Source organism: Onychostoma macrolepis, chromosome 20 (assembly GCF_012432095.1).
Source record: "Onychostoma macrolepis isolate SWU-2019 chromosome 20, ASM1243209v1, whole genome shotgun sequence".
Lineage (NCBI taxonomy): Eukaryota > Metazoa > Chordata > Actinopteri > Cypriniformes > Cyprinidae > Onychostoma > Onychostoma macrolepis.
This window is the reverse complement of record NC_081174.1, coordinates 954,070-981,216: the sequence shown is the minus strand read 5'-3', so window position 1 is coordinate 981,216 and position 27,147 is coordinate 954,070. Positions and strand designations below refer to the sequence as shown.

At 35.8% G+C, this 27,147-nt stretch overlaps 2 protein-coding genes across 3 annotated transcripts; both read right to left on the bottom strand.

The window, feature by feature from the left end:
* Positions 1 to 24: 24 nt before the first annotated feature.
* smyd2b (SET and MYND domain containing 2b) lies at positions 25 to 18,493 on the bottom strand. 2 transcript variants are annotated; one of them, XM_058756870.1, is made up of 13 exons: positions 18,186 to 18,493; positions 17,253 to 17,316; positions 12,293 to 12,403; positions 12,153 to 12,213; positions 11,044 to 11,168; positions 9,482 to 9,549; positions 7,677 to 7,779; positions 5,293 to 5,403; positions 4,917 to 5,037; positions 4,349 to 4,523; positions 4,156 to 4,264; positions 2,545 to 2,633; positions 25 to 1,606 (listed from the first exon to the last, which is right to left on the bottom strand). In XM_058756870.1, the coding sequence occupies exons 1-12, from the start codon at positions 18,359 to 18,361 to the stop codon at positions 2,553 to 2,555; spliced, it is 1,305 nt and encodes a 434-aa protein (XP_058612853.1). In that variant the 5' UTR covers positions 18,362 to 18,493; the 3' UTR covers positions 25 to 1,606; positions 2,545 to 2,552. The 2 variants fall into 2 exon arrangements, with proteins under 2 accessions (XP_058612853.1, XP_058612852.1); XM_058756869.1 differs by lacking the exon at positions 25 to 1,606 and having other exon boundaries at positions 1,624 to 2,633.
* A 2,289-nt stretch (positions 18,494 to 20,782) lies between these two features.
* Positions 20,783 to 26,790, bottom strand: si:dkey-121j17.6 (uncharacterized). The gene is made up of 4 exons (XM_058754818.1): positions 26,426 to 26,790; positions 25,532 to 25,697; positions 25,318 to 25,433; positions 20,783 to 22,466 (listed from the first exon to the last, which is right to left on the bottom strand). The coding sequence occupies exons 1-4, from the start codon at positions 26,597 to 26,599 to the stop codon at positions 21,654 to 21,656; spliced, it is 1,269 nt and encodes a 422-aa protein (XP_058610801.1). The 5' UTR covers positions 26,600 to 26,790; the 3' UTR covers positions 20,783 to 21,653.
* Positions 26,791 to 27,147: the final 357 nt, after the last annotated feature.

The window sequence follows — 27,147 nt, the reverse complement described above, 5'->3', positions numbered from 1 at the left end:
TTTTCAAACAACGTGTTTGTAATCAAAAAATAAATTAATACATAGACTATTTATAGAGAATATAGTTCCGGTCCTCAAATTTGATTGGTTAAGTAAATTTCCTATAGTCGTTTCACTGTTTGTTAGCCTGACTACGTCAGACTTCATACTTCCGCTCAATTTCATTAAGCTTCTGTACTCAGTCTGATATAGCAGACCATCTCCGGCTCCGCAGCAGCCGGGTCAATCAACGAACAGAGGGCGGGCTGAGCGCCGTGACGTAGACGCTAAGCGCCGAATTTAAGATTGTAGTTTAGGTTTAGTTTAGGGAAATCTAACACGACAGCGGACATGGAGACACGGGATGCTATTCGCTCTGTTGTGGAGAATATTCCTGGCATTTGCCAACTGAAGCCCGAACAAGAAGAGTGATTGGTTCATATTTTGAATGGAGGTGATGTTGTGGCCCTACTCCCGACAGGTTTTGGGAAAAGTTTAATTTATCAACTGTTACCGATGGTCAGCGAGAAACTGGGGAGGACAAAGTTCGGCAAGGCGATAATTGTGGATGCGTAGATTTACTTCACATATTCTGCAAAAGTCGTTCACAGCCATCTTCACTCCGGTATTTTGCTCGATGGATTTGTTTTCGCCGCACACCTGTGTTTATAGCGGAAGTTCGAGGCGGCTGAGCCGGCGATTAACATACGTCATAACCAACCGTTCTGTGATTGGCTTACGGGTACACCAATGATTTTAAACTTCAGACAAGCGCCCGCCCACAAGAAAGTAAACGCTTGTCAATTAATGCCTTCCAGACTCTGTCTACGGAGCAAAGCAAAGTAGCAGAGTTTGGTATTACCAGGCTAACTGTTTGTATCAGTCTGTCTCTCTCCTGGTTTTCCAGATTATGTGTGTGGTGCTGAGTTGAAGCATAGCTGTTTAAGATCTCTCTTTTCTTTAGCTTCCTGCTAGGGTTGCCACCTTTAGCAAGGCAAAATAAGGGACACCCATTCATTTATTTTATTCGTTTGCTTAAATTAGGACTACATTATTATGTAATTATTTGTCCCATTTTTATCTACATAAGGTAGCATTTTGTAAACGTTTTAAAATGCCAAATTGTATGTGACATATATGATTATTTATTATGTATATATTTATGATTGCTAAATGATACATTAATAAATAGGGTCTAAAATTAATTCTAACCTATTAATTCATCTGTCTAATCATGTCTAAATATAATAATTGTGTCTACCAATCTCTGATAATGTATGGAATATTGTATTAACAGACTACCCAAATTAAAAAAAAACAATAGGCCTATATGATGTGTCTGTCACTTTAATGGTATGATTCACCCCAAAATTAAAATACTTGGGACCATGTGATATTTCAGTTTTTCTTTTTTAATAAATCTGCAAAAATGTCAACAATTCTGTGTTTTTCTGTCAATATGGGGTGCTGTGTGTACATTAATGAGGAAATGGCTGCAATATAACAAAGAGTGAAAAATTTAAGGGGGTCTGAATACTTTCCGTACCCACTGTATATCTATGTTCCAGAACCGTTGACGCGTCACACGCCGGATGTTGTGGATGAGCTCAGGAGTGTTGGACATTGCCTGTGTCAGAGGTAAAAAATAATATAAATACTGTTCAGTTTCTCGCACAAACCGATCGTTTCGTGTCTTAGGACATCAATGTATCGTCATGAGCTGCAAGGTTTAATTTGAATTTGTCTGTGCATGTTTTTTTTCTCTCAAAGTTTCTGTGCCCATTGACTGGCATTATATGACTGAAAGACTGCAACGGTTTGAGTTAAAAATATTTGTTTGTGTTCTACTGAAGAAACAAAGTCACCTACATCTTGAATGCCCTGGGGGTAAGCAGATAAACATCAAATTTTCATTTTTGGGTGAACTATCCCTTTAACGGAGCGCGTTCTGGAGACTCCGTCGGGAAGGAAACAAAGACGCCAAAATGCAATCACGCGCAAATGAGCTTCTCTAATAATACTTCTTATGAGATTGATTTCATTATAATTGCTATTAGTATTATAAATAAAATATTATGAAAATATTATAAATTAGTGCAAAATACTTATTTATTCAAATGTGTTGGCCTTTGTAAAATTATTGATTTGTTTATTGAAAAGTATTGATTTGATACGGGACACATAATTTTACCTTTAAATACAGGACGATTCCGTATTTTAAGGGATGGGTGGCAACCCTACTTCCTGCTAGGATTCCACTTGTTCCTGTTCCTCCATTCATATCTCTGTGATTTCTGATGTGTGTATCGATGACTGCTCTGTTGTACTATGGTATCTTTGCTCTGTTTGTCTGTTTATCTGCTGTTACTGTTGCCCAGCTGCTTAAATGATATAAATTACTTATTTTGTTTTCCCTTTTTGCACACTTGTTACACTTGCACTTCTTTCTGAGTTATATCTTGTACAGAAATACTTTATCAGCCTTAAGCATATTACTGAAGAAAGTCTCTCCATTTGTTTACTTTAATAAAGTGAAATTCAAGTACAATCTTAAACAGTACATACTATTTACATTATTCCCCTCTTATTTCTTGTTTGAGCTCTGTTACATATGTATGGTCCTTTCCATGAACAACTTCCATGATGGCCAATGCCTGTAACACAAACCAAATGATCAATCACTTTTGGCATTTAGCAAAACAAACAAACAAATAATACTTTTGTCTGTAGTCCTAAAACCTGGGAGAGAATGAGCAATTTTAAGCTGTGTATTTAAAAATGTAAGTTAAGGTCTTAAAAAGGTCTAACACAAAGATGAGTGAGTTTACCAAACTGTTTCAAAATAGTGGTCATTGACAGAAAGAGAGTTAATCCGACAATGAACCACTAAACCATGCAACTCTGAATGTGAACTCTTGAGTCAGTGCTTGAATAAAATTAGGTATATAAAATCATTGGCACTGAATTGATCGACACTGGTAAAACATCTATTTTAATAGAATTAAATATTTGAAATTTTACTTGTTCTTATGCTCTGAGAATGCTTTGAGCATCAAGATGTGATGATATCTACCAGCAGAACCATGCTAACTTACCAAACTCACTAAAACATACTGTAGAATAAACAGATGTGTCAAAATCCTTCATGCAGAATTTAGCTTCAATTCTAATTAAGCACCTGAACTAGCTAATATTGGGCTTTGTTCCACTTCAAAATTGTATGCCCTTTTCTTGCTAACTTGTAGACTTAGATGTATGTCATTGTTTCTGTGTACCACTACTGATGGAACCAATGCAATGGTTTGAAATGAAACAATCAGAGCTGAATTATTATTTATAACTTTATTTCAGGATTTTTTTTTTTGTGCACCATTCCATATGCCTATATGGGTATAGTTGGTCTGCTGGAGAAAACTAAATACATAAATGAAACTGATATCAATACAATAAGATAAGATGAATATGGAATGCTAGGTGTGTATAGTTGGAGCAAATGAAAACACTCTGCTACGGAAACAACATAGTTCGGTCAAAGTCTTATTTAAAATGATAAATTAATTGTAGATAAGTTTAAGTAAGTTTATTGTCATAGACGCTATAAGATATAAACTGTAAAGAATATTTTAGTATGAACAAACTATCTGAAACAAAAATAATATTAACATAATATAAATCATAATTAAAAATACTTCTTATATATCAAATTACATTTTGAGTTTTGATTCTCAAAATATCAAGAATCAAAGAATTGATCATTTTTGGAATTAACTCGTCGCTGTAATAGTGTCTGACCATTACAGTCAAACTTGGGGTGCATTTTGGAAAACTTTATGTCAATTGAGATTTATAGTTTTTGTTGTTATATTTTTTTAAAAGCTATAGTATAAACCATTTACTCTAACATTTCCCCTCGCGTCATTGTAAACCCATATAACACTGTGTTGACACTGGGCACAACCACTGACACATCATTTTGCACCACAACAGTTTAAGACTTTCTACACTTTCTCCCATGGAACACAAAAAGACTTTCACATAATGAGTGGGAACTGGGGATGTCATGCTCCAAAAAGTTTAAAACAGGACCAAAAAAGTATGATTTGTGTGCGAGATTCCACAAGAGAAAGTTATACAGGTTTGGAATGACATAAGGGCCAGTCTTGGAGGAGTTTGTACCTTTTGAAGGGCACTTATGCCAGTGGACTTCCTGCCCAGAGCCATGTAGAGTCTGCCCATCTTCAGATACATGGATGCAATATTTAAAGAGAATGCTGGGTAAAGGACACTACAGATAAAAAGCAGACATTAATATGTTGGGATATGCACAATTTATGTATTATAATATATACATGAATGTGTGTGTTCTTACGTGTATGGCTTCATGATTTTTTCTCCATATCTAACTGCTCCATCATAATTCTCCATGAAAAGACAGATGCCCATGGCCTGGTACATCATATGAAGGATGTAGATGTTAGCGTCATCAAACACAGTGCTCATCTTGTCAATGCTGAGCTCACACATCTCTAGAAGCTCAGCGGGACGTGAACGAGTCAAGATTCAATAAACCTTTGACTTAAGCTTCAGATTATTTAATGACCTTTGATTAAACATCAGTGGTGAACTAAGGTGTTCTGGGTGGTAGATAGGATGTTGCAAAGCTGATCTAAGTGGCTATATTCATTTAATATTTCAGGCTCTAGTTATGGTTTTGGACAAATGAAAGCAACACTTCTTCACTTTTTCAAAAAGCCACATAATTTGTGACACTGAGGTTTTAAAAAAACAATTGAAAACATTACAAAAAAAAAAAAAAACTAGAATTATACACTGAATAATAATAATTTGGATATGTGACTGACAGATTTAAGAATGAAGCAATTATGCAATCAATTTCACATGACAAGAAGTCAAAAGGGTAAAAAAAAAAAGGATATTTCTCTCAATTTTGGCCCTGCGGAAGTCTTCCATGGCATTCCGAGAGTAACGCACCATATCCCTGACCTCCTTTTGACTGATCTCATCACTCAGTTTCCGCACCTTCAATTTCTGCATATCCTACAAAACCACAAGAGCAAAATTATATGATCTACATATTATATTATAATAATATATTATAAAACAAAACAATATGTAATTTACTACAATCTCTCTCTTGTACATGTGATGAATACACATTTTTACCTTAAGCTAGATGAGGAATCTTCGGTCAGACATTTGAATTAGATTGTGTATTGTGTAGGTTGCTGTGTAATTGGGTCAAAGACAAATTTTCCAAAATGCAACAAAGCATATTCCATCCAATCCACATACCATAGATTTGGTTGTGCACTCTTTGCAGTCACAGCTGAAGTAGTAGATGTCTCTGAGTCTCTCAATCCTGTCCTCTGTAGGGTACAGCAGGTCTATGTAGCTGGTGTATATCTACACACAGAGCAAGTATAGAGAAAGCTGTCAGAAACTAAATGGCAACAATAAGGATAACTGCAGAGTATGAGACATCGGGTTCATGACAGCTTCAGTTTTACGGCTTTGGGCATGTTGGGTAATCCAAAAGCATGAAAAAGTCAGTACTACTAAGTTTAATACACTTATTCAACCTAAAAATAGTGTTTTCTTTCTCTCTTTTTTTTTCATAAACTTAAAAAGTTGACTTTTTGTCAAAAAAAAACATTCTGCAAACTTATTAATTTGAGCAAAGTCAGTCTCATTTAGGAACTGCCCTTCCATATAGTAAAACAATTGCTAATAAAATGTGAATAAAATGTAAACATTTGTTTATTTTGGAGCAATGAAGAGAAATGGTTGTTTAGTGATATTTAAAAGAACTTAAATGTGCCGTAATGTATAACTGTATATGGGTAGTTGACAAATAAAAATTGGACTGTGTCCTATGGTGTGACATAGCAAAAATTTAGAAAAACTTAACATACTATGTTATATCTTCATTCTTAGAGTTACAAATAGCATAAGAGTTTATCTTCAATGTGTGTGTGTGTGTGTGTGTATATATATATATATATTTATATATATATATATATATAATAAATTTTCAGTGACACTCAATTATGATTCATAAAAAAATCATACTAATATATATATATATATACACACACACACACACACACACACACACATTGAAGATAAACTCTTATGCTATTTGTAACTCTAAGAATGAAGATATAACATAGTATGTTAAGTTTCTTTCTAAATTTTTGCTATATATATATATATATATATATAAAATAAATTTTCAGTGACACTCAATTATGATTCATAAAAAAATCATACTAATATATATATATATATATATATATATTAATTTAGATGACTGTGCACTATTTAGGTCCAGTTAAAGTTTCCCTTGAGTGGTGAACCCTGGATGACCCTATGTTCCTTTCTCACTAGAGAAGGAGAAAGCTTCCCAATGCTAACAACCAAGTATGGCTCAGCTGTTAAAAATATAACTCTTTTGAGACTGAAAGAAAAGGCTACTGTATGTACAGCTGAGGTGACCTCTTCCCACTGTAATGGTATGTTTCCTAAAGGAGATGGAGAAGTGAGACCACGTTTCCCCCTTGTTGTTGAAAAGATACATGGAGGTGAAGTGCACTTGTTAGTTGACACCCCAGGTTTGTCAGCATTTGTGCCACCATAGATTTATAAAGCAATTCAGCTAGTTGTGGCATTTATAGGGACCCCTAGTGTCAGAACTTCAAAATGCGTCAAAAGTGACCGACAGAACGGGAACATCATGGTTACTATTGTAACACTTCTTCCCTGGTGGAGGGAACGGAGGCATGTGTCCCTCATGCCACGACACTGAACTGATGGAGTTGAGATGCCTTTCTTGGCTCCTCAGCACACACCTGAGTGAATCATACGGGCACTTATGTGGCCACACGTGTAAATTTCACTTGCCAACTTCACTGGCCTTTTTGAATATGTCAGAGGTATTTAGGCTCCCAAGAGTGACCCCTAGTTTCAGAACTTTGACACAACACCCCCGTTTCGTCCATCAGAGAACGAAGGTTACAATAGTAACCAAGACATTATTTAGATCATTGTTTTATGAGTGACAAAGTGTGTTTGTTGGCTGACAACCATTGCTTGTGTTATGATTTGAAGAATGACTTGATTTGACACATGTATGAAATGTTTTGGAAGTTTTAGTGCATTTTGGATGTGAAATTTACTGCTGAGCCTAGCTGAAAGTTGTTTAGGAAATCTGTGTGAAGTGTTTTGAAAAAGTAATTTTGGTATTGAGAAATGGATCCTACAGATGGTAATATTTTGGGGGTCTCAGACACAGGTTGATTTTTGTTTGACAAACATTTTTGTTTGGTTTAAGCTCACTTGTGAATTTGCATCATTTTGTGCAGATGCTGTAGTCAGCATCTACAATTGATGCATTTAGGTAAGTTAATTAAGCAGGCAGTCTAGGATTATTGATTGATCATTTTAAAGAATCACATTGCTAGATTTTTCCTTAAAAACTGTTGTCAGTGCATTGTTAATATTTTGGTGTTATATATTTTTTGTCAGTACGTTTTAATTGAAATAGTTTAATTTTCACTATGATGAGCTTTGTTATCATTGACAAAATAATAATAATACAAAAAATCTGTTAATGAACATTCTGTCAGTAATTTTACTGATTACATTTAACACTTATAAGAGGACAGTGGCATACTGACCTCTTGCCCTGGACTGATTTCCTGCACAGCCCGTACGTCAGCGTTGATTCCTCTGTATGTGACTATGACGTTGGGATAGCAGCTGTGGTTCAAGAGGGCAATGCTGAGAGAGCAACAGAAACACAACAGGGAATGTGTGAGGTGAAAAGTGTTAGAAAGAACCTCAGAGAGTTTAGAGAGCTAGTAAAGGATGAAAATAGAGAATGGAATTATGAGACTATAAATGAGAAAAATGTCCCCACTCAGACCTTCTGGGAAATGTTTCTCTAAGTACACAAATGCTGGGTAAGGAAGCTGGGTTTATTTGAGCCAATTTAGGTTGATAATTTGTTAATTCCCTCAAATAAGTGCTTGTCATCTGTTATTTTTGCATCTACTACAGTTTGTTGTTTTTCCATCTTACCAGTTTCTTTCCATGAGAGTGTTACCACCTTATTGACAGAGTAATTATCACAAAAAATTTAAGTCACATGTGTGAGTATGCAAGGTAATGAAAATGTACATGTAAAACACTGGCGCACACAAAAACCAAAGGACATGTGCTTGTAGCATGCTGTTTTGAAGTATTAGCTTTTTGATGTCAGTTTGGTTGCTTGGATTATTCCTTAAATAAACCCCTGCAAATGGATTCCCAACATACTTGTGTCTTACAGACAAATAGACACTTCTATTCCATTTATATTGTGTTTGAGTAAACATTTTATGAATTAACTCACTTCTGAGAATGCAATTACTTGTGCAAAATTTATAATTTGTTTGATTTTTCACTCCAAATCAAATTCCCATGCAACTTGAAAAATGGCAAATTTTTGGCCATTGATCACTTTTTTTGGCCATTGATCACATGATCACTTCCTTTGAAATTCCAACTCCATTTCTCATTTTGCTCAACTGAAAACCATCATTTCTCTTTTTTTTTTGCCTACGGTTTGTCATGGCTATTTGCTTGGCCAATGTCTTGCTTTCCTTCCTTTTCTTTTGCTGTGTTAGGCTCTACGACCTACAAAGTCTAGCTCTTAACAATGCCCTAATATAAACATTAATACACTTTCTGAATTACTTGATGTTTTATTTTCCTTGTCCAGTGTTCATTCTGTTAACAAAACTAATGATAAAAATGTTTGTTGACACTTGACAGCCTTTTTGTTTTGTCAACAAAATTAAGATTATATAGTTAATTCAACTACAATTATAATGTACTAATTTATGCTGTAGATGCTTCAAGGCTCATGCAATACTGCATTTAAATGCAATACTGCACAGATATACAATCATTTTCAAGATGAACTCATCTCTAAAACAAAATCAAATTCATAAATGAGTATCTGTGAGTATCTGTGTTTTAAATAATCAATCCATCAACAATATCACTGATAATAACATCAATAATTAATCATTTATTTAATGACTAATATGGAGTGCTTTTTAAATATAAATTTACAACATGCTGAATTATGATCAGTAGGTGGCTGTTTTAAGCATAGTATTTACTTTATCACATATCATTACTGGCTAAAATTATATGACATTAGTATCAGTTGCTGACAGAATATCTAGCCAAGACCATTTTTGGACACAATCCATGCAAAGTATATGACAGTCACCAATGTAAATAGCAGGACATTGTTTTATGAGCATTCAGGACTGCTCACAAACAGGCAGCCAACCATGTCCAAGAGAGGCTGGAAATAGACTTGGACTGTCTAATGTTTTAAATGAAAACACTTAACACACAAAGACAGCATGACGTCTTGTGAGAGGAGCAAGTTGTTGTAGAGATTGTGCATGTGTTTGTTTGTGCTTACTCAGGAAAAACAGCTAAACCCAAGTTCGAGAGTTCCTCATCCTCCACAGTAAAGCCGTTACAGTGAATCTGTGTGAGGTAGACACAACACATCATGTATCAATGCTCCAAACAATTGTTTACTTTAATTGGACCATTAAGTGATTAACTGACCCTTTGGTTACTGTTGCTTGCGTAGACATATTTTGCAGAATGCTCCAAGGAATTAATTTAGTCTGATATTCACTACAGTATGCCCATGAAGTGCCAACAACAGAATAGATTATTGGCACTTCATGGGGGAATAGGTGGAATGAGGAGTAATATTCCAAAAAGCATTTGCATGATTTATTGTTTTGGGCCCCATCTCATATCTGTACAGGAGTGAGCATGTACAGACTTATCCTCCTGGATATATTTCATCTACTCCAAACATAAAGAAGGACCATTTAGGCGTACACATCATTATTTAATCAAATTGTGTTGTACCATTTAAATGAACTGTTATTAAAATATTATTAAAAATCAGAATGGTTGTTGGATCCAGTAGTATGAATGCAAACTCATTAGGGCTAAAAAAAATAAACAAACAAAAAAAGTTAAAAGATCCAATAGGGAAGTACTCACCCTGGAGTTATTAAAAAAACTCTGTAATCAATAAATATCTATACACAATATCATTATATACAATAATAAACTAAATTATATCCCATGTCTTCCCTAAATCAGAGGTTTTTAAACTTTTAAAAGCTGCTTTTGACCAATATTTATTGTGAAAGGTGATATGAAAATACATTTTAATTATTAATTATTTTAAATTAGTGATAATATTTTCCAAATATAACTTTTTTTATTATTATTAATTATTTTAGTACAATGATACAACGGCGTTTTAGTGCCACGTTAAAAAATAAAAAAAATCTAAAATTATGAGATTAAAGTCGTAATACAGTAATTTTGACTTTATTCTCGAAATATTACGAGTTTAATCTCGTAATCTTAGATTTTTTTCTTTTTCTTTCAAGTTTCATTTCATTGTCAGCTTTATGATATCACACTATTTTTTCTCACACATTTTAAAGGAATATTTCCCCAACAATGAAAATTCACTTTACACCAACTGAGCTAGACAATGACATCTCTGAATTCAATAATGAAATGCCTTTAACTGAAAATTGAAAATTGAGTGTTTAATCTTATCATTATACATTACTGACACTCTATCCTCCAATTTGATACTGTTAAGTGCTTTGACACAATCTGTATTGTAAAAAGCGCTATATAAATAAAGGTGACTTGACTTGACTTGACCAACAGCTCCTGATAATATACTGATTGTTTATGAAGTGAAAAGACCGGTCTGTGCCAAACTTTGAAACTTATTTACAATATCGTTACATATAATCCACAGCTTTCTGCAAATGTCCTGCTTTCTGTTGCATGTTGGTTTATGCTCAGCAGCAAAATCACACGTCAACTGACGCCATTTGTATGTACTAAAGCACTAAAGGACTGATCAGTAGCACACTAAGGAAGGGCATAGCAAAGGGTCAGCTGTCAAAACGTCTTTTACAGTGTGTTTACCTGTGAGAAAAGTGTGAGCAGGGCCTGATGATCAGGGAAGTCCAGGTGTTTGGAGTAGAAGTGATGGAGACCAGCTATATGTGCTTCAGTCATCTCTCTTTTTTCATTATCCATATCCTCCGTGTCTGTGAGAAAATGAAGACATAATAACATTATCTAACAGCTGTACATGCTTAAAGCTGACATAAAAATGACATCTGCTGCTGTGATGTATTTCCAAGTGATAAGGATATTCAAAGAAGAGAAAAATAAATGTAACCACTGGGAGTTAGATTAGATGGTAAAAAAAAAAAAAAGCACAAAGGCAAAAGGCAACTGACAATAATTGATCCAAAAATAAAATTCAACCAATTTTTTGATTATTGTAAAAACCTATTAAAATACGAATCATGATGAATAGGAGAAAATGGACAAATTGAAAATAAATAAATACTGTGTAATACAGAGGAAACAGGCTCAAATTTAAAGCAAAATGATAAAACCAAAAAACTCTGAGCACTAAAATTGAAAGATAATCAAATCATTAGACTTTCTACTTAGAGGAACTATGACCTGATAGGATATAAAATGAAATGAAAGTAAATTTAACACTATATTTTAATTATACATATTATTCTACAGGTGTTAATCAAGGACTGCCAAAAAAGAGAAAAAGAAAAAATGGGTCTTTGGAGGGCCGTGGGCTCTGGGTTCGTGGCAGCTCTGGGCACTCATCGAATGCAAACTGCTTTGAAACCACAAGCTTGTAAAAAGTGCAACAGTGCCACATTTTTTACTTTGAACTTGTTAAATAATAATAATGAAATAATAGCCTTTTGAAGTTTAATAATTACATTAGGCCATCAACACCCCATATCGTGATTCGCGTTTACCATCTCCAAATTTAAGACCTCAACTAAAGAGTGGTAGTTAAGACTTGTGTTGTACCATTTAAAATACTTTTTACGAGCTTAAATTTGATCAAAACAAAAATAATAAAATAAAAGCACTGCACATAGCATCACAAAAGGGCATTTCTAGATAACAAGACTTGATATGTGAAAGCCCATTTGACAAAATAAATTAAAAATACAAAAACACAGATGCGTTAAATGATTTCTGGTACTTACGGGCTTCCATATCCCTCAGTAAGAGCAGTTTTTCTGATGGGCTTCTCTCTCTCTGGTGTCTCTGCATCAGTAAATATGCGTCAAACACTCATTCATTCTGTATCTACAAAGAGAGTAATAAAATGGTGCTTGTATCTGACCAGCCTGGCGATGATTCGGGCCACCAATCGCACCGTCTCTGAGGGGCACCAGTTCTCTCCAAACACACACATGGCATGACACTCCAGCTTGTGCATGGGCCAGTTCTTTTTCTGTCAATTACACACAAAAATGACACCTGAAACACTCATGAATGCATATACACAGCACACAGCATGAATGTCTAACTCTGCAGGACAGCGGACCTCCAGAACTGGAGTTGCCCATCCCTGGTCTATACTACAATGCGTTATATTCCATGAAATCTAAAGTTATCTAAAAATCAGTAATCATACTTTCCTAAAATAATGGATGTCTTTTAATGATTATCATATTCTGCAGTCTCTCAAGACATAAAATAAGCATCTTATCTCTGTCGCATTATTACCTTAATCGAGATTAATCTAATTAATTGCAAATTACATTTGGCTGTGAAAATACCCCCAAAAGATTATTTAAAGCTATTTTTGTGTTAAATGAGAAAGTATTAAGTAGACATTACAAATAGTAGCTTCGTAATAAATATTTTATTTGACTCAACATAAAATTTATTACACATAAACGTTTAGGCTACAAAGGCCTAACATAAACTATGGAACTTAAAAGAAGGTAATTTGAGAAACATTTTTTTTCCTTCAGTGGAAGTCATTGGTGACCAAAACAGCTTTGTTACCAACTGTCTTCAAAATACCTTCTTTTATGTTCCACAAAAGAAAGTTTGAGTAAATTATGACATAATTAAATTTTTTTTGGGGTGAGCTATCCCTTTAAAGTTTAAAATTGTGTTTCAAATATAACACAATATTAATTTCTTATTTACTGAACTGTTGTATAAAAATCACATTTGCACTTGTTATATTCGGGACAAACAGCAGTCTTGTGATATTGCTCTTGCTGCTTGTAATATCGCTTATCATATGATATAAATATGAGACAAAACCTCATACAGGAGCATTATGTGACCCAATATCTTGAATTTTAGGGTATAACTGCATTTATGGAGTTGTTGCCCTGCATCATATTTGTCATCAGTCAACTATATGAAATGTAAGATGATGTACAGGTCTGGGGGCGGGACCAGTGCATTAACTTTTAATATTTTAATCACTTTATTTTTCATAACTACTTAAGTTAAAGTGTTAAACTGACATATACAGCTATGATATATTATAATAAATAGTATATAAAAGTCATGTTATAAGCAAACCGGTTAACTTTTAAGTTTGTTTGGGCTGAGTTTGTTTGAAGTACTCACACTGTGGGAGAAAATTACTCAGTCCACTGGAATTGTCTGGAACGAGCCAAGTGTAACAACATTATGGTGAAAACTATTTAAAGCTTTAACAAGTTTTAATAAACAGGACTGCAAAGAAACAATCAGAATTATGAGCAGTTTCCCAAAAGTCTGAAGCTGGAGCAATCCTAGATTGCTAAAGTACATCATAAGGACCAAACCTATGCCACCTGCAGGGCAGCCAGAAACAACATCTGTTAGGATTCTTACACCTCACACTTAATGCACGCTGTATGTACAGCATGAACTGAATATCAGGATACTATTTAGTTTTATTTAATTAAATGTATTTAATTAAAAATTATTCAATTAATACATAAAGAAATACAGTAGTATGAGTAATAGGGCTGGGCAATACATCATACAGTGGGGCAAAAAAGTATTTAGTCAGCCACCAATTGTGCAAGTTCTCCCACTTAAAAAGATGAGAGAGGCCTGTAATTTTCATCATAGGTATACCTCAACTATGAGAGACAGAATGAGAAAAAAAATCCAGAAAATCACATTGTAGGATTTTTAAAGAATTAATTGGCAAATTATGGTGGAAAATAAGTATTTGGTCAATAACAAAATTTCATCTCAATTCTTTGTTATATACCCTTTGTTGGAAATGACAGAGGTCAAACGTTTTCTGTAAGTCTTCACAAGGTGTTCACACACTGTTGCTGGTATTTTGGCCCATTCCTCCATGCAGATCTCCTCTAGAGCAGTAATGTTTTGGGGCTGTCGCTGGGCAACACTCCCTCCAAAGATTTTCGATGGGGTTGAGATCTGGAGACTGGCTAGGCCACTCCAGGACCTTGAAATGCTTCTTACGAAGCCACTCCTTCGTTGCCCGGGCGGTGTGTTTGGGATCATTGTCATGCTGAAAGACCCAGCCACGTTTCATCTTCAATGCCCTTGCTGATGGAAGGAGGTTTTCACTCAAAATCTCACGATACATGGCCCCATTCATTCTTTCGTTTACACGGATCAGTCGTCCTGGTCCCTTTGCAGAAAAACAGCCCCAAAGCATGATGTTTCCACCCCCATGCTTCACAGTAGGTATGGTGTTCTTTGGATGCAACTCAGCATTCTTTCTCCTCCAAACACAACAAGTTGAGTTTTTACCAAAAAGTTCTATTTTGGTTTCATCTGATTCTCCCAATCCTCTTCTGGATCATCCAAATGCTCTCTAGCAAACTTCAGACGGGCCGGACATGTACTGGCTTAAGCAGGGGGACACGTCTGGCACTGCAGGATTTGAGTCCCTGGCGGCGCAGTGTGTTACTGATGGTAGCCTTTGTTACTTTGGTCCCAGCTCTCTGCAGGTCATTCACTAGGTCCCCCCGTGTGGTTCTGGGATTTTTGCTCACAGTTCTTGTGATCATTTTGACCCCACGGGGTGAGATCTTGCGTGGAGCCCCAGATCGAGGGAGATTATCAGTGGTCTTGTATGTCTTCCATTTTCTAATAATTGCTCCCACAGTTGATTTCTTCACACCAAGCTGCTTACCTATTGCAGATTCAGTCTTCCCAGCCTGGTGCAGGTCTACAATTTTGTTTCTGGTGTCCTTTGACAGCTCTTTGGTCTTGGCCATGGTGGAGTTTGGAGTTGGACTGTTTGAGGTTGTGGACAGGTGTCTTTTATACTGATAACGAGTTCAAACAGATGCCATTAATACAGGTAACGAGTGGAGGACAGAGGAGCCTCTTAAAGAAGAAGTTACAGGTCTGTGAGAGCCAGAAATCTTGCTTGTTTGTAGGTGACCAAATACTTATTTTACCGAGGAATTTACCAATTAATTCTTTAAAAATCCTACAATGTGATTTCTGGATTTTTATTTTCTCATTTTGTCTCTCATAGTTGAGGTATACCTATGATGAAAATTACAGATCTCTCTCATCTTTTTAAGTGGGAGAACTTGCACAATTGGTGGCTGACTGAATACTTTTTTGCCCCACTGTATATTAGCGATATAATCCCAATAATTTTGCTGACAATAGAAAATTAGGGAATATTGTGTATATTGCAATAATGTTAATTTTTGCTTATATATAATGAGTAAGACAGTTTCACTCCCCCTTTTTCACCTCACGACTATGACTATGAGTTATAATTATATTGTGCTTGTGCTTATGTAGTCAACACTCTGTTAAAGGTTTCTATAGAGCACAACAGTCAGCGCAAAATATTCTTTTTTATTTCATTATGTTTTATTTAATTTATCTTTCATTTACTCTATAGGGAAATTGATTTGTAACAATGACTGATAAACCTTTAAGGACAGACCTATTGTGAGCTACGAGATCATTAATTGATTGTCTATGTTTTTGTTGAACCTATTCCTTTGCAATAATTCAACTTATTTTTTTAAGTAATCAAGTTTAATAGCAGAATAAGTGGTAAAAAACTACATTACCCATGATGCTGTAAAGAAAATTTAACCAATCAGAGAGTCACGGCCAGCAGAGCCTGCCAAAGCCTATATTTGTATAGATATGCATGTTTTGCAATGAACGTCATCACATCTGTCTGGTTAGCATAAGTGATTGTGAATCAGTTTCACCTGCTTTGGTGCAAATGAAAGTGACAACAAGTGCACTGGTGAGGAGACACTACTAGCTACACACTGAGTTTCTGGATTAACAACCCCAAATGCAGGGTTGAATCAAAAATGTGATGTTTAACAGTGATATCTATGGCAATGGACGGGACAAAAAAAATAGCAATAAAATCAAAATCAAAATAGCTGGAAGCGGATGATTTCAGAAGCCAGACACATTAAACTTACAAATGGCTGCGCCCACTCTTACGAGACAAATAAGATGGATATGAGATCTGTGCATTAAGTCTTGGAGTGTAAATTTCCTGCCCCTTATTCTTAGTAATGTGTTTCTTTGTTCTTCTTTTTCTTCTTCTTCTTCAAAAATCATTTAAAAAATGACATTTAATTATCATTTTAAATTTTTACAATTCCAAATTGTATTTTTACACATTTTATTTTAAAAATAAATAAATCAATCAATAGCAAAAGCAAAAAATATTGTCAAAATTCTGGAAAATATTGAGATGTTTAGCTATGTCACCCAGCCCTGATGAATAATATGGATAACACTAATTCAATTGATTTGTGCGAACAACCAGATAGTTTTGGTACAAAGTTTTGTTGTAGACGACTGTACATCTACAATTTAGAGGGAGTTGAGATGGTATATTTAAATCCTAATGTGCTTTGCAGATAGAGCCTCATAAAAAATAGGGGGAAAATATATCAATGACTTGGTGCCATGCATGTGGAGAGTCACTGATGTTTCTGAACTTCATGAATCGATAGCCACTTACAAGGGCAATTCACAAGAATAGCGAGGTGTAAATTCGAATTCTGAGAAAAAAAAAAAATTTAATCATGAGCTATACACTCAGAACTGCAAGATGTAAACTTAGAACTGTGAGAAATAACCCCTTTTTGAGAAAATAAGTCTGAATCGTAAGATTAAATGTCACAATTACTTTTTTATTTTTTATCCCGTGGCAAAAACAAGCTTCCAAAGCTGTCAGATACCCTTTTACTTCATCTATGTATTTCTTCCAGTGTTCTTATTAGTCCTTTTGCTTGCAATTTGTTTCTTTGTTCTTTATATCACTAGTATATGATTTTGTGTGTGTGTGTGTGTGTGTGTTTTACCTGACAGTTCACATTGCAGTAGAATGCTTTTTTGCACTTTCCACATTTTGCAAGACCCTTTTTCCTGTACATGATGGAGAAAACACACACACACACACACACACACACACACACACACAACCACCAATGTTCATTAAAACTCTTAATGATAAAAAAATAAATGTGTATGTGTGTGCAATATTTTCATGTGACAGTAAGCATGTTTCATTTGTAAATTACTACAAGTGTTCATTGGCATGCATTAAATCACTACATTTTCAAAGTGACTTGTGGTTCATTCACAACTGAGACTAGAACAGAATGTGATAAAACAGCTATTCGATTCTAAAGCAGCACTCTCTTCCAGGGCCAGAGCAAATGTCCTGAGTTTGGGCAGCTGCTTCTGAACATTCTGCTGTATTTTTAGATGTGCCCTTTTGGAGCTTATCTGCTGGTCATGACAGAAAAGAGAGATAAATCTAAAAGTAGAGAAGGGCTTATTTATATTGTCTTTTCTGTTTATTTATTTATTTTTCAAAAAACGTTAGACCATGCCTTAGACATCTTTCACACTAAAATCAAAAAGAAAATATAACCGATAAATTTAGTCTTAAATTCAAACAACACTGTAAATGTCAAAGCTTGTTTGCACCTCTCTACACATGCGGTTATTCAGCTTTACCAGAACGCTCAAATAAAACAATAACATTTTCTAATTAAATGAACTAACCCTTTAAGCTGTAGAAATGCTTAAAGGGTTAGTTCAAGTAGTCTAACAAATGAGAACGTACACTTTTTTTTTGGCGATACATTAAGATAATAATTTGTTACTCTATAACACAGTAGTCTATCAAATAAATCATCAAAAATAAAGTGCGCACACGTCCAAATAAATGAATAAATAAGATTCAATGAAACCAATAAAAATAAAAATAAAAAAGGAAAGTAAAGCACCTTGCAAAGCACTGTTCACAAATGAATCCTCTCTCGTTGACAGACAGTACGTATGAATAAGCGGGACACGAGAACAGCAATTCACCGACTCCATACGCTCTGCTCACCCGCAGTCCCCTGCCCTTCCCTGGGCTGTCAAACTGCTCAATGCCCGCGATGCCCTCCGACTCCATCATGGCACACTAACCTAGCTCTTAACGTTAGTCCGCACCGGTGTCCCGGGTTCTGAGGTTTCTGAGATTTTTCATATAAATGGGCGGAGCATACGTGAATATTTATGAGTTTCTCCAACATGCGCCCGAGTTTCACAATTTATTTCGGGAAGGTAACGATTAATGAATATAGTTAATAGATTTCGTCATGTAGGCCTATGCGAACGTATGCCTAAATTACAAATCGTAATAGTTGTATAATTTGTAATGTTGTTAAAGTACGCATGCAACCGAAGGAATATCTTGCAAGTCAAGCACAAATGGTTTTTCGTGGATCAAGTGACACGCTTGGCTTGTTTTTGAGTCTGCCCTTTTTTAGAATTTCTCTCCACTGTTTTTTTCTTGCACGAATCCACCTATAAATATAGCATGCCACACGTAACTCTGCATGAAGCTACAACTAGATGGTAGTAACATTTCAGAGATTGTCGGTCATCATCTCACACGTTGTGGGCATAGACTATTAAAAAAGCTTGTGGGTCTGCCTTCAAATAGATCAAGTTGTAGTATGCACGTGGTTCATGTAGCCTATTGCAACGGTAAGTTATGTAATGTAACTAAATATTCAATACCTCCGCACTTTATTTCGGGCCTCTAGGAATTAATTAAAGAGTTGTGTTCGCCTGTGGTTTTAATGAAATCCTATGAGAGGTTTTAGGTTTAGAATTAGCACTATGCACTTTTTATTTTATTTTATTCATTCTGCAGGCTTTTCAACTCAGTGAATACAATGTTAATATTACAATGCCATTTAAGAATCAATACCAAGTTTAAGCAGCAAAATTAGTTACAAAACCCATTGGTTTTGGTTATTTTGCAATAATCTGTCATAGGCAAAACACTTTGTCTTCAAGTTCATTCATTTACAAAAAAAAAAAAAATAATGTTTTTGACTTGAGCTTCTTATAACCGTCACTTTCTCTCAGTCCCAAAGCTTTTATTAGGCATTAAACATTAAAAAAAAAAAATAATAATAATATTTATTTATTTTTCAGATTGGGTAGAGCTTGGTATCTGTTCCACTAAAGGAATATAAAAAATACAATAACAGATGTAATGAAAGCATGTCCAAAACAAAGTTCATCCAATACTTAAGCCTTATAATGAAAAAATAAAATAAAATAAAATTTGTAATTCTGGCAAACAATGAACAACCCTCCAAATATTACTTCTGTTTTAAAAACAGACATCCAAAAGAAATCAGCAGCCCATGGTGTTAATGGCTTCTGGAAGGTAATGGGTCATGTAAATTTTAGCCCAGTGATAGCAAATATCTGAGAGAAGCCCAAATGTCAGAGAGAGATGTTACATATCTCAACCTTTTTGCAACTTCGAGTCCTGTATTGTGAAATGTTTTTGACTGGAACTGACAACAACTTAAAGCCAATGAAAAGTCATAGACCGCAACAGAACATTAGCAAGCATGGCTTCGGTTTTGAAAAAGGCTTACCTGATTTGCTTGGACATAAGAAACAAGAAAAGAAAATTCAGTGTAACTTTGGCAGGAGTATCAATGCCTATTTAAGGTTTCCTCGGAGCTGTACTGGGTCGAGAAAGAGAAGAGTTGGAGGGAAATTGCCAATTCTCTAAAACAGTATGTGAGAAAATTAGGTTGTTTAAATTCATTAGTTTGTTGAAATGATTAAAATCAGAATAAATATATTGATTATATTACAAACAACAGAAAAAGAGAATAAGTGAAAAAGATACTAAAGTATATGTCTGTATATCATGAATATATATATACAATAATAAAAAAAAAACTACAAAGCAAGCAAATGCATCATCATTTGTTTTGCATTGCACAATTTGATGTGTATGCATAATATAATGTTTCTTAATTGGCATCGATGGTTCCATGAAGAACCTTTAACAATGATGGATTTTTCCATTGTGCAAAAAGTTTCTTCCTGGAGAAAGCCTCTTTAGATTATTAAATGTGAAGGCTTTAAGGCTTCATCTACAGTACAAGTGCATGGCACTATGATATGCATATTGCACCTGTAATAGAGGGGTGCACCCCTAAAATTATTGGAGTGTCAAAGTATTAAAACAAATGTTTGTGATGTTCACTGACACTATTTCTTTTTTCAGTGTGCAGGATGACAGAAGATGAGGATGATCTTGAATCACTGGAAGAGTCAGACACCACTTTTCAGACCTGGAACAACGGAAACATCACAGATTTTGCTCCCTCATTTAATGATTACATGGCCTATCAACAGCCACACTGAAAAAAAATGACTCAAATTTATTTTCTTTTTTTTTTAAAAGGTGAGTGGTTGCAAACAATTTATTTTGATTGCAACCACTTACCTTAAAAGAAATAATAATAAATTCAGTGAATTTAGTGGAGTCAAGCGCAAAGGTAAGTATATGACGTAGAGCTGCTAGTTTATTTGGAAGCAGTAAAAGTTGAGGCAGATCCAAAACATGATGCATTTAGTACTTTTGAAAACCAGGCAGAATTAAGGCTACTACAAGCCAATATAACAAGACATGCTCTCCATGATGCTGAAAGAAACAGATCCTCCGCCACACAAGCACTGTACATGTTCGACCTCATCGATATAACTTTGCTAGCAGTACCGTCGCACCCACACCACACAGCACCTCAGGATTCTCCAAACACTGCCACCCTTAGATGTTAATGACAGCCCATGAAAGCTGTACTCTTCATTTACTTCATAAAGGTACTTTTATACATAGATGTGGATTATTGTTAGTAAAACGATTACACTTGTTTTGATTGTGTAAACGAGGTTGATTTTATTTCACTGTTGTACAAAGCATAAACAGTGCTGACCTTACAGTGTTAAAAAAAAAAAAAAGGAAAAAACTTTTCAGAATCTGTTCACTAATGCACTTTATGAATAACTTTATACAGTTATTTTATGTACTCTATCAATTATTGTACATTTGTTTTTTGAAACAAAGGTTATAAAAACAGCCTCTGTTGTTATATACAACAAACAAAGATGTCGAATATATATATATGAAACTTGTATGCATAATATGTACAAGACATTCTGTACCAAAAGTACCATAACAGAACCACATCTTTTTTTTAGTAAATGCACAAAAAAAAAAAAAAGGATAAAAATGTCCTTAAAAGGCAATGCAGTCTCCCTTACACACAAACTATTTTTCTGTAAAGCTGCTTTGAAACAATGTGTATTGTGAGGAGTGCTATAAAATACATTTGACATCCGAGTGTTCTCCACTACATAAATACTAGTCCAACATTCCTACAGTACTAAATGTGTTCCTCTTGCGAAGGAATGCAACCTGCCGGTGAGACAAAATAGTCACACAGAAGGTTTCGTTGCATTTCTGCTGTAACTAATGCACTGTGTTCCTCTCTTTGCTCGAGCGGCTGGAGAGTTCCATGCCCTCGACTCCTCCAGGTTCCCTCAACTGTGCTGTGGTCCCCATTCTTCAAATCTGCAAAGGCTGGAGGTGTATATGCCTCAGACCTGCGCTCGCAGAGGAAGTTATGGATACATAGAGAGGCCATAGTGATCTTCTCCACTTTGTCTGGCTCCAAGAATATGGTGCTCCTGAAAACCCTTAACCTGTTTGCTAGAATGCTGAATGCATTTTCTGCAACTCCACGTGCCCTTGAAAGACGATAGTTCAGTACCCCCTGACTGTGGTCCATCTGTTTATTTGGATATGGCTTCATGAGACCAGGCCTTAAAGGATACGCCTCATCACCCACAAACATGTACGGCATCGTTATGTCACTGTTGGGTAATGGTTCAGGTGGAGGAAAATTCAGCAGACCCTGATCCATCGCTTTACACAAGTCGGAGTGACTGAATAGTCCAGCGTCAGAGACCTTATCTTGGGTTTCCAAACTGGCATAGATGAACTTGTAATTTGCATCCACAGCAGCCATTATTGTCACATATAATCTGCCCTTGTTATTATGGTCAAGGCAGCCACTTTTTACTGGAGACTGTATATAAATCGGTTTTCCACCAAGCGCACCTAGGCAATGTGGAAATTGCCATTTCGATTCAAAGTCCTGGGCTATCGCCCGCCATTCTGTCTCTGTTGATGGTGTCTAACAACAGAACAGAAAAACAGTTAAGACAAAGATTTGTACACTGAGTCTTATATATATCTCACATGTGATAAATTAAATAAAACTGCAGTACTGTGAAAATGAATTCATGACTTGACATTTATGGCTTGACTTGTATTACAAAATAATTACATAAACATAAATGAAAGCAGTACCCTGTCACAATGACAATATTGTGAGATGAAGTTTCAGATATATTGCTTAACAGAGCATTTCATCTTTGTCTCTAGTATTGGAAATCAACAGTGAAAGACACATTCAGATGCTTGACTGAAATACGGTGACCAGGAAGGAACATGTTCAGTTCACCTGTTTTTGTTGTGGCCACAACAAATTAACTTGTCGTAACATGACAATTTTTGTCAAGGTAACGACATCCATAACATTTTATTTTGAATAAAGGTTGACAAAGCCAGTTAAGACGTGGCAATATTATACTATGCACAATGCATAGATACCTCTTGCCTGTGACAGAATTATGAAGTTTGAATTTTGTTATTAATATGCTAAACAATGCATATACAAATTATTTTTATTCATCCCATCCCAAAGTATTTTAAATCCTTTTCTTTTTGTGGTTTAATATTACTGTATATTTATAGTTATGTCTTTATTTTATTTTCCCCTTAAGTTCATGCTTCTCTTCACCCAGTTAATGTTCTGCATTAGCTATTTTAATACACAAGTATATATGTATTATAAATACTGTAAATGTCTGACCATCTTGCCAAAAAGCATTATAACTTTATAAGTTAATCAATTACATTAATAAACTTCACTTTACAGTTATTTAACATTATTTTAGGCTATAATATTTTATTTCAAACTAATCATTAATAGACTATTTTAGTAAGGATAATTATAAAGATAAAACTAGTGGTTCTCATTGGGACATTATTAGTGTTTGTGAACGAATAGATGAACAAATTGTTTCATTCATGCCCACGGTTTCATTTTGTGAAAGAGTCACTGTTTTTAAGGAATCATTTGAGCCAAATGCTTTAATGAGTCACTAATATCACATAAAACAGATGCTCATTTATCCACCTTATTCTTCAACACAGAAAAACCATTCAGAGCCCTGAATGGTTTAGCTCCTCAGTACTTGAGCGAGCTCTTATTGCATTATAGTCCTCCACGTCCGCTGTGTTCTCAAAACTCCGGCCGTTTGATAATACCTAGAATATCAAAATCGACTGCAGGAGATCCTTTTCCTATTTAGCACCCAAACTCTGGAACAATCTACCCAAAACTGTTCGGGAGGCAGACACACTCTGAGTTTAAATCTAGATTAAAAACCCATCTCTTTAACCTGGCTTACACAAAACACACTAACACATTTCTATTATTCAAATCCATTAAAGGATTGTTAGGCTGCATTATGGCGCATTTCCACTGCGTGGTACAACTCGGCACAGGCTCGGTTTGTGTTTCCACTGCAGTTTAGTACCGCTTTAGAGTGGGTGGGATTATTCACATGTCGTTATAGTTGCGCCGCCTCTACTGCCGTGAGTCCTGAAAAACTTTTTCATTCCGCGTCGCTCCAAGCTCTCGCTGGATCCACTCCTCAGCTATCAACAAGTGGAGCGTCTCTACTTCCTCAACAGACAACGAAACAGACATTTTTTTGGTTGTTAAAAAAGATGCGCTCATTCAAAACAGTTACGTTCGATCCTTCGCTGGCTGCTGATTTAAATCTAGCGGGTCTGTTGTGTCTCGTGTTGCAAGTTCAATGACGCAGGCAGTGACGATTTTCTCCAGCCAATCAGTGATCAGCAGAGTTTACACATCACGTTTTGGTAGCGGTACGGTTCGCTTATTCAACTAAAAAAAGGGGGTACTTAAAAAAAAGTACCAGATACCAAGTACTGTACCTAGTGGAAAACCCCCCAAAAGTGAACCGTATCGTGCCGTACCATGCAGTGGAAAAGCGCCATTAATTAGGTCAACCAGAACCGGGAACACTTCCCATAACACCCGATGTACTTGTTACATCGTAAGAAGAATGGCATCTACACTAATATTAGTCTGTTTCTTTCCGAGATCACCGTAGCCACCCGATCCAGTCCGTATCCAGATCAGATGGTGGATCAGCACCTAGAGATGACCTCTACAGACCTGAACGTCAGCGGAGACCAGGACAACTAGATGAGCCCCAGAGACTGATCCCTAGTGAAGACCCTGTCTCCTAGATGGCCATTGGGACAAGACCACTGTAACCAGATGAGTCCTCTGCACAATCTGACTTTGCTGCAGTTGGAACAAACTGCTGGTTCGTCTGGTCAGAGGAGAACTGGCCCCCCCGACTGAGCCTGGTTTCCTTGCCGCTGTCGCCTCTGGAAATGAAGTGTCCTCAACTAAGCAAGCCAGTGATATCATCGACTTGATTGCACAGATACTATTTAAACTGAACTGAGCTGGACATCACTGAATTCAATAATGAAATGCCTTCAACTGAAAATTGAGTGTTTAATCTCGTCATTTTACATTATTGACACTATTTTCCTATTTTGATACTGTAAAGTTGCTTTGACACAATCTGTATTGTTACTATATAAATACTATATAAATAGTATAATACTATATAAATAAAGGTGACTTGACTTGGCATTGCATGGTCACGATACATTAACAGGTCCCAACAAGTTCATATGTCGATGTCACAACAAAACTAAATTAACCCAAAACGTCCCTTTCCCCGGTCACTGTATTAAAATTATTTTGTGGTTTATTACTGTAGCAGATGTTTATGGTGGAACTCATTTCACTGAAAAGTACCAAGTAATAAATGTGCACTGTACTTGAGTAAATGGTGGTAATCAGAGCTTACCTTCAGGAAGTCTTTTTTCATAAGCTGGTACAGAGCGCCACAGGTCTCCATAACTATCTGTGAAATAGTGCTGGCCCCAATCCTGTACTGTGCACTGAGGGAACTGAATGTTTTCCCTGCATAAGAAATAAATTACAAAATGCACACTAACAGACCCTTAAAATGGATAATAGTTAAAGCAGTAGCTATGCTGATATCGCCCTGGCAGACCCACCTGTTGCCAAAAACCGCAAGGTCACAGATAGGCGATCTCTTGGGGATATCGCTCGTCTCATTTTCGTGTGCTGCTTGGTAATGAGGGGCCCGACCATTTGCAGCAGAAACTCAAACTCCTCTGCGGTCATCCGCAGCAGCTCCCCGAACCCATTCTCATCAGTCGTCTTTCAGAGATGCAAACAGGTGGTGGTGGTGGGGAGAGAGATCAGGGGCATAGAATTTATTTTCAAATATTTGCGTTACATGCTCATTTATAGTTACTTTAAGATATTTTTTAAAATATTTTGTATTACCTTATATGCCCAAAACTGTAATTTTTCACAAAACAAAGTAATATCTTGTTGCAACATTTTACAAAAATCAAGATTGAATGTATTTAGTCAAAATCCCATATTATAAAAGATGAAGTGCTATGCAGGCTATTTAAGACAGTATTGGCTAGACGGCAATGCATACCTAAAATATTAGCCCTCGCTCTCTTCACCGTTCCCACATCTCAGAAACCCTAATACATAAAATCTACCTTTTCTTAACTTAATTTAAAAAGTTGTGACCAGTCTTGAAGAATTATTATTTTTTTTAGATGACTAACGTTTTAAGACTAGTCAACCAGCCCCAGTTCTTTATTTAACGTTACCCTCTTTCACGTTGGAACTAAGCAAATCTCATAAGTGACCAATTTTGATTTAAAAAAAGTGAGCTCTCACTGAAAGGTGAGTTTGCATCTATGATCTATTGTATGGCAAGCACAAACACAGTTTCTACCTAAATATATTTACACACACTTAGCCTTTTCAATTACTCGAAACAAAAACAAAGCAGACGAGCTCTGACTAGCCGCAGCAGGCGGCAGCTAACGTTACTTGCGTCCACAGCAAAATGATTTATTTACCTCCAACTCCCTCTGCAGAACAGACGACCCGGGCTGCTCGCGACGTCCCGGACATTCTCTCTTCCATATTCGTTTAATTTTCTTTTTCTGTTTCTGTTTCTGTTTTTCGCTGCAAATCAGCGCACAGACAACTCGAAAAGCAAGCTGCTTGCTCACAACCGCGTCAGGGTTCATTGTTTTTGAGAACTACTCTGGCAGCTGGCATCCATAACGTTACGTTACTTGTTCTTCTTCTTCTTCTTCTTTTATTGGCGGTTGGCAAACCAGCTTAAGGTGCATTTCCGCCACCTACTGGGATGGAGTGTGAGGCCTTCTTCTTCTTCTTTTAGGATTTAATGGCGGTTGGCAAACCAACTTAAAAGGTGCATTCCCGCCACTTACTGTAATGGAGTGTGAAGCGTACAATGAATAGGAAGTTTAGAAACAAGAGCTACCTATAAAAAAATAAATAATAATAATAATAAAAAAATACAAAAATTATCCCAAGAAATAAACCGGTATCCTAAATCCTATTAATCAACCCTGTTTCCTTTGAATAAACAACTAATTCACTATATATTCTAGATTGTTTATATCCATCACCTAACAAAACCTGGATTGACATATAATTTATTTCCAAATATCTTAAAGCTTGACTTAGTTGGAGACGTTCTCTTTCATAAGCCTCACATTTGATCAGTACATATTCTACATTTTCTGTTAACCCATTTGTCACAATTTCC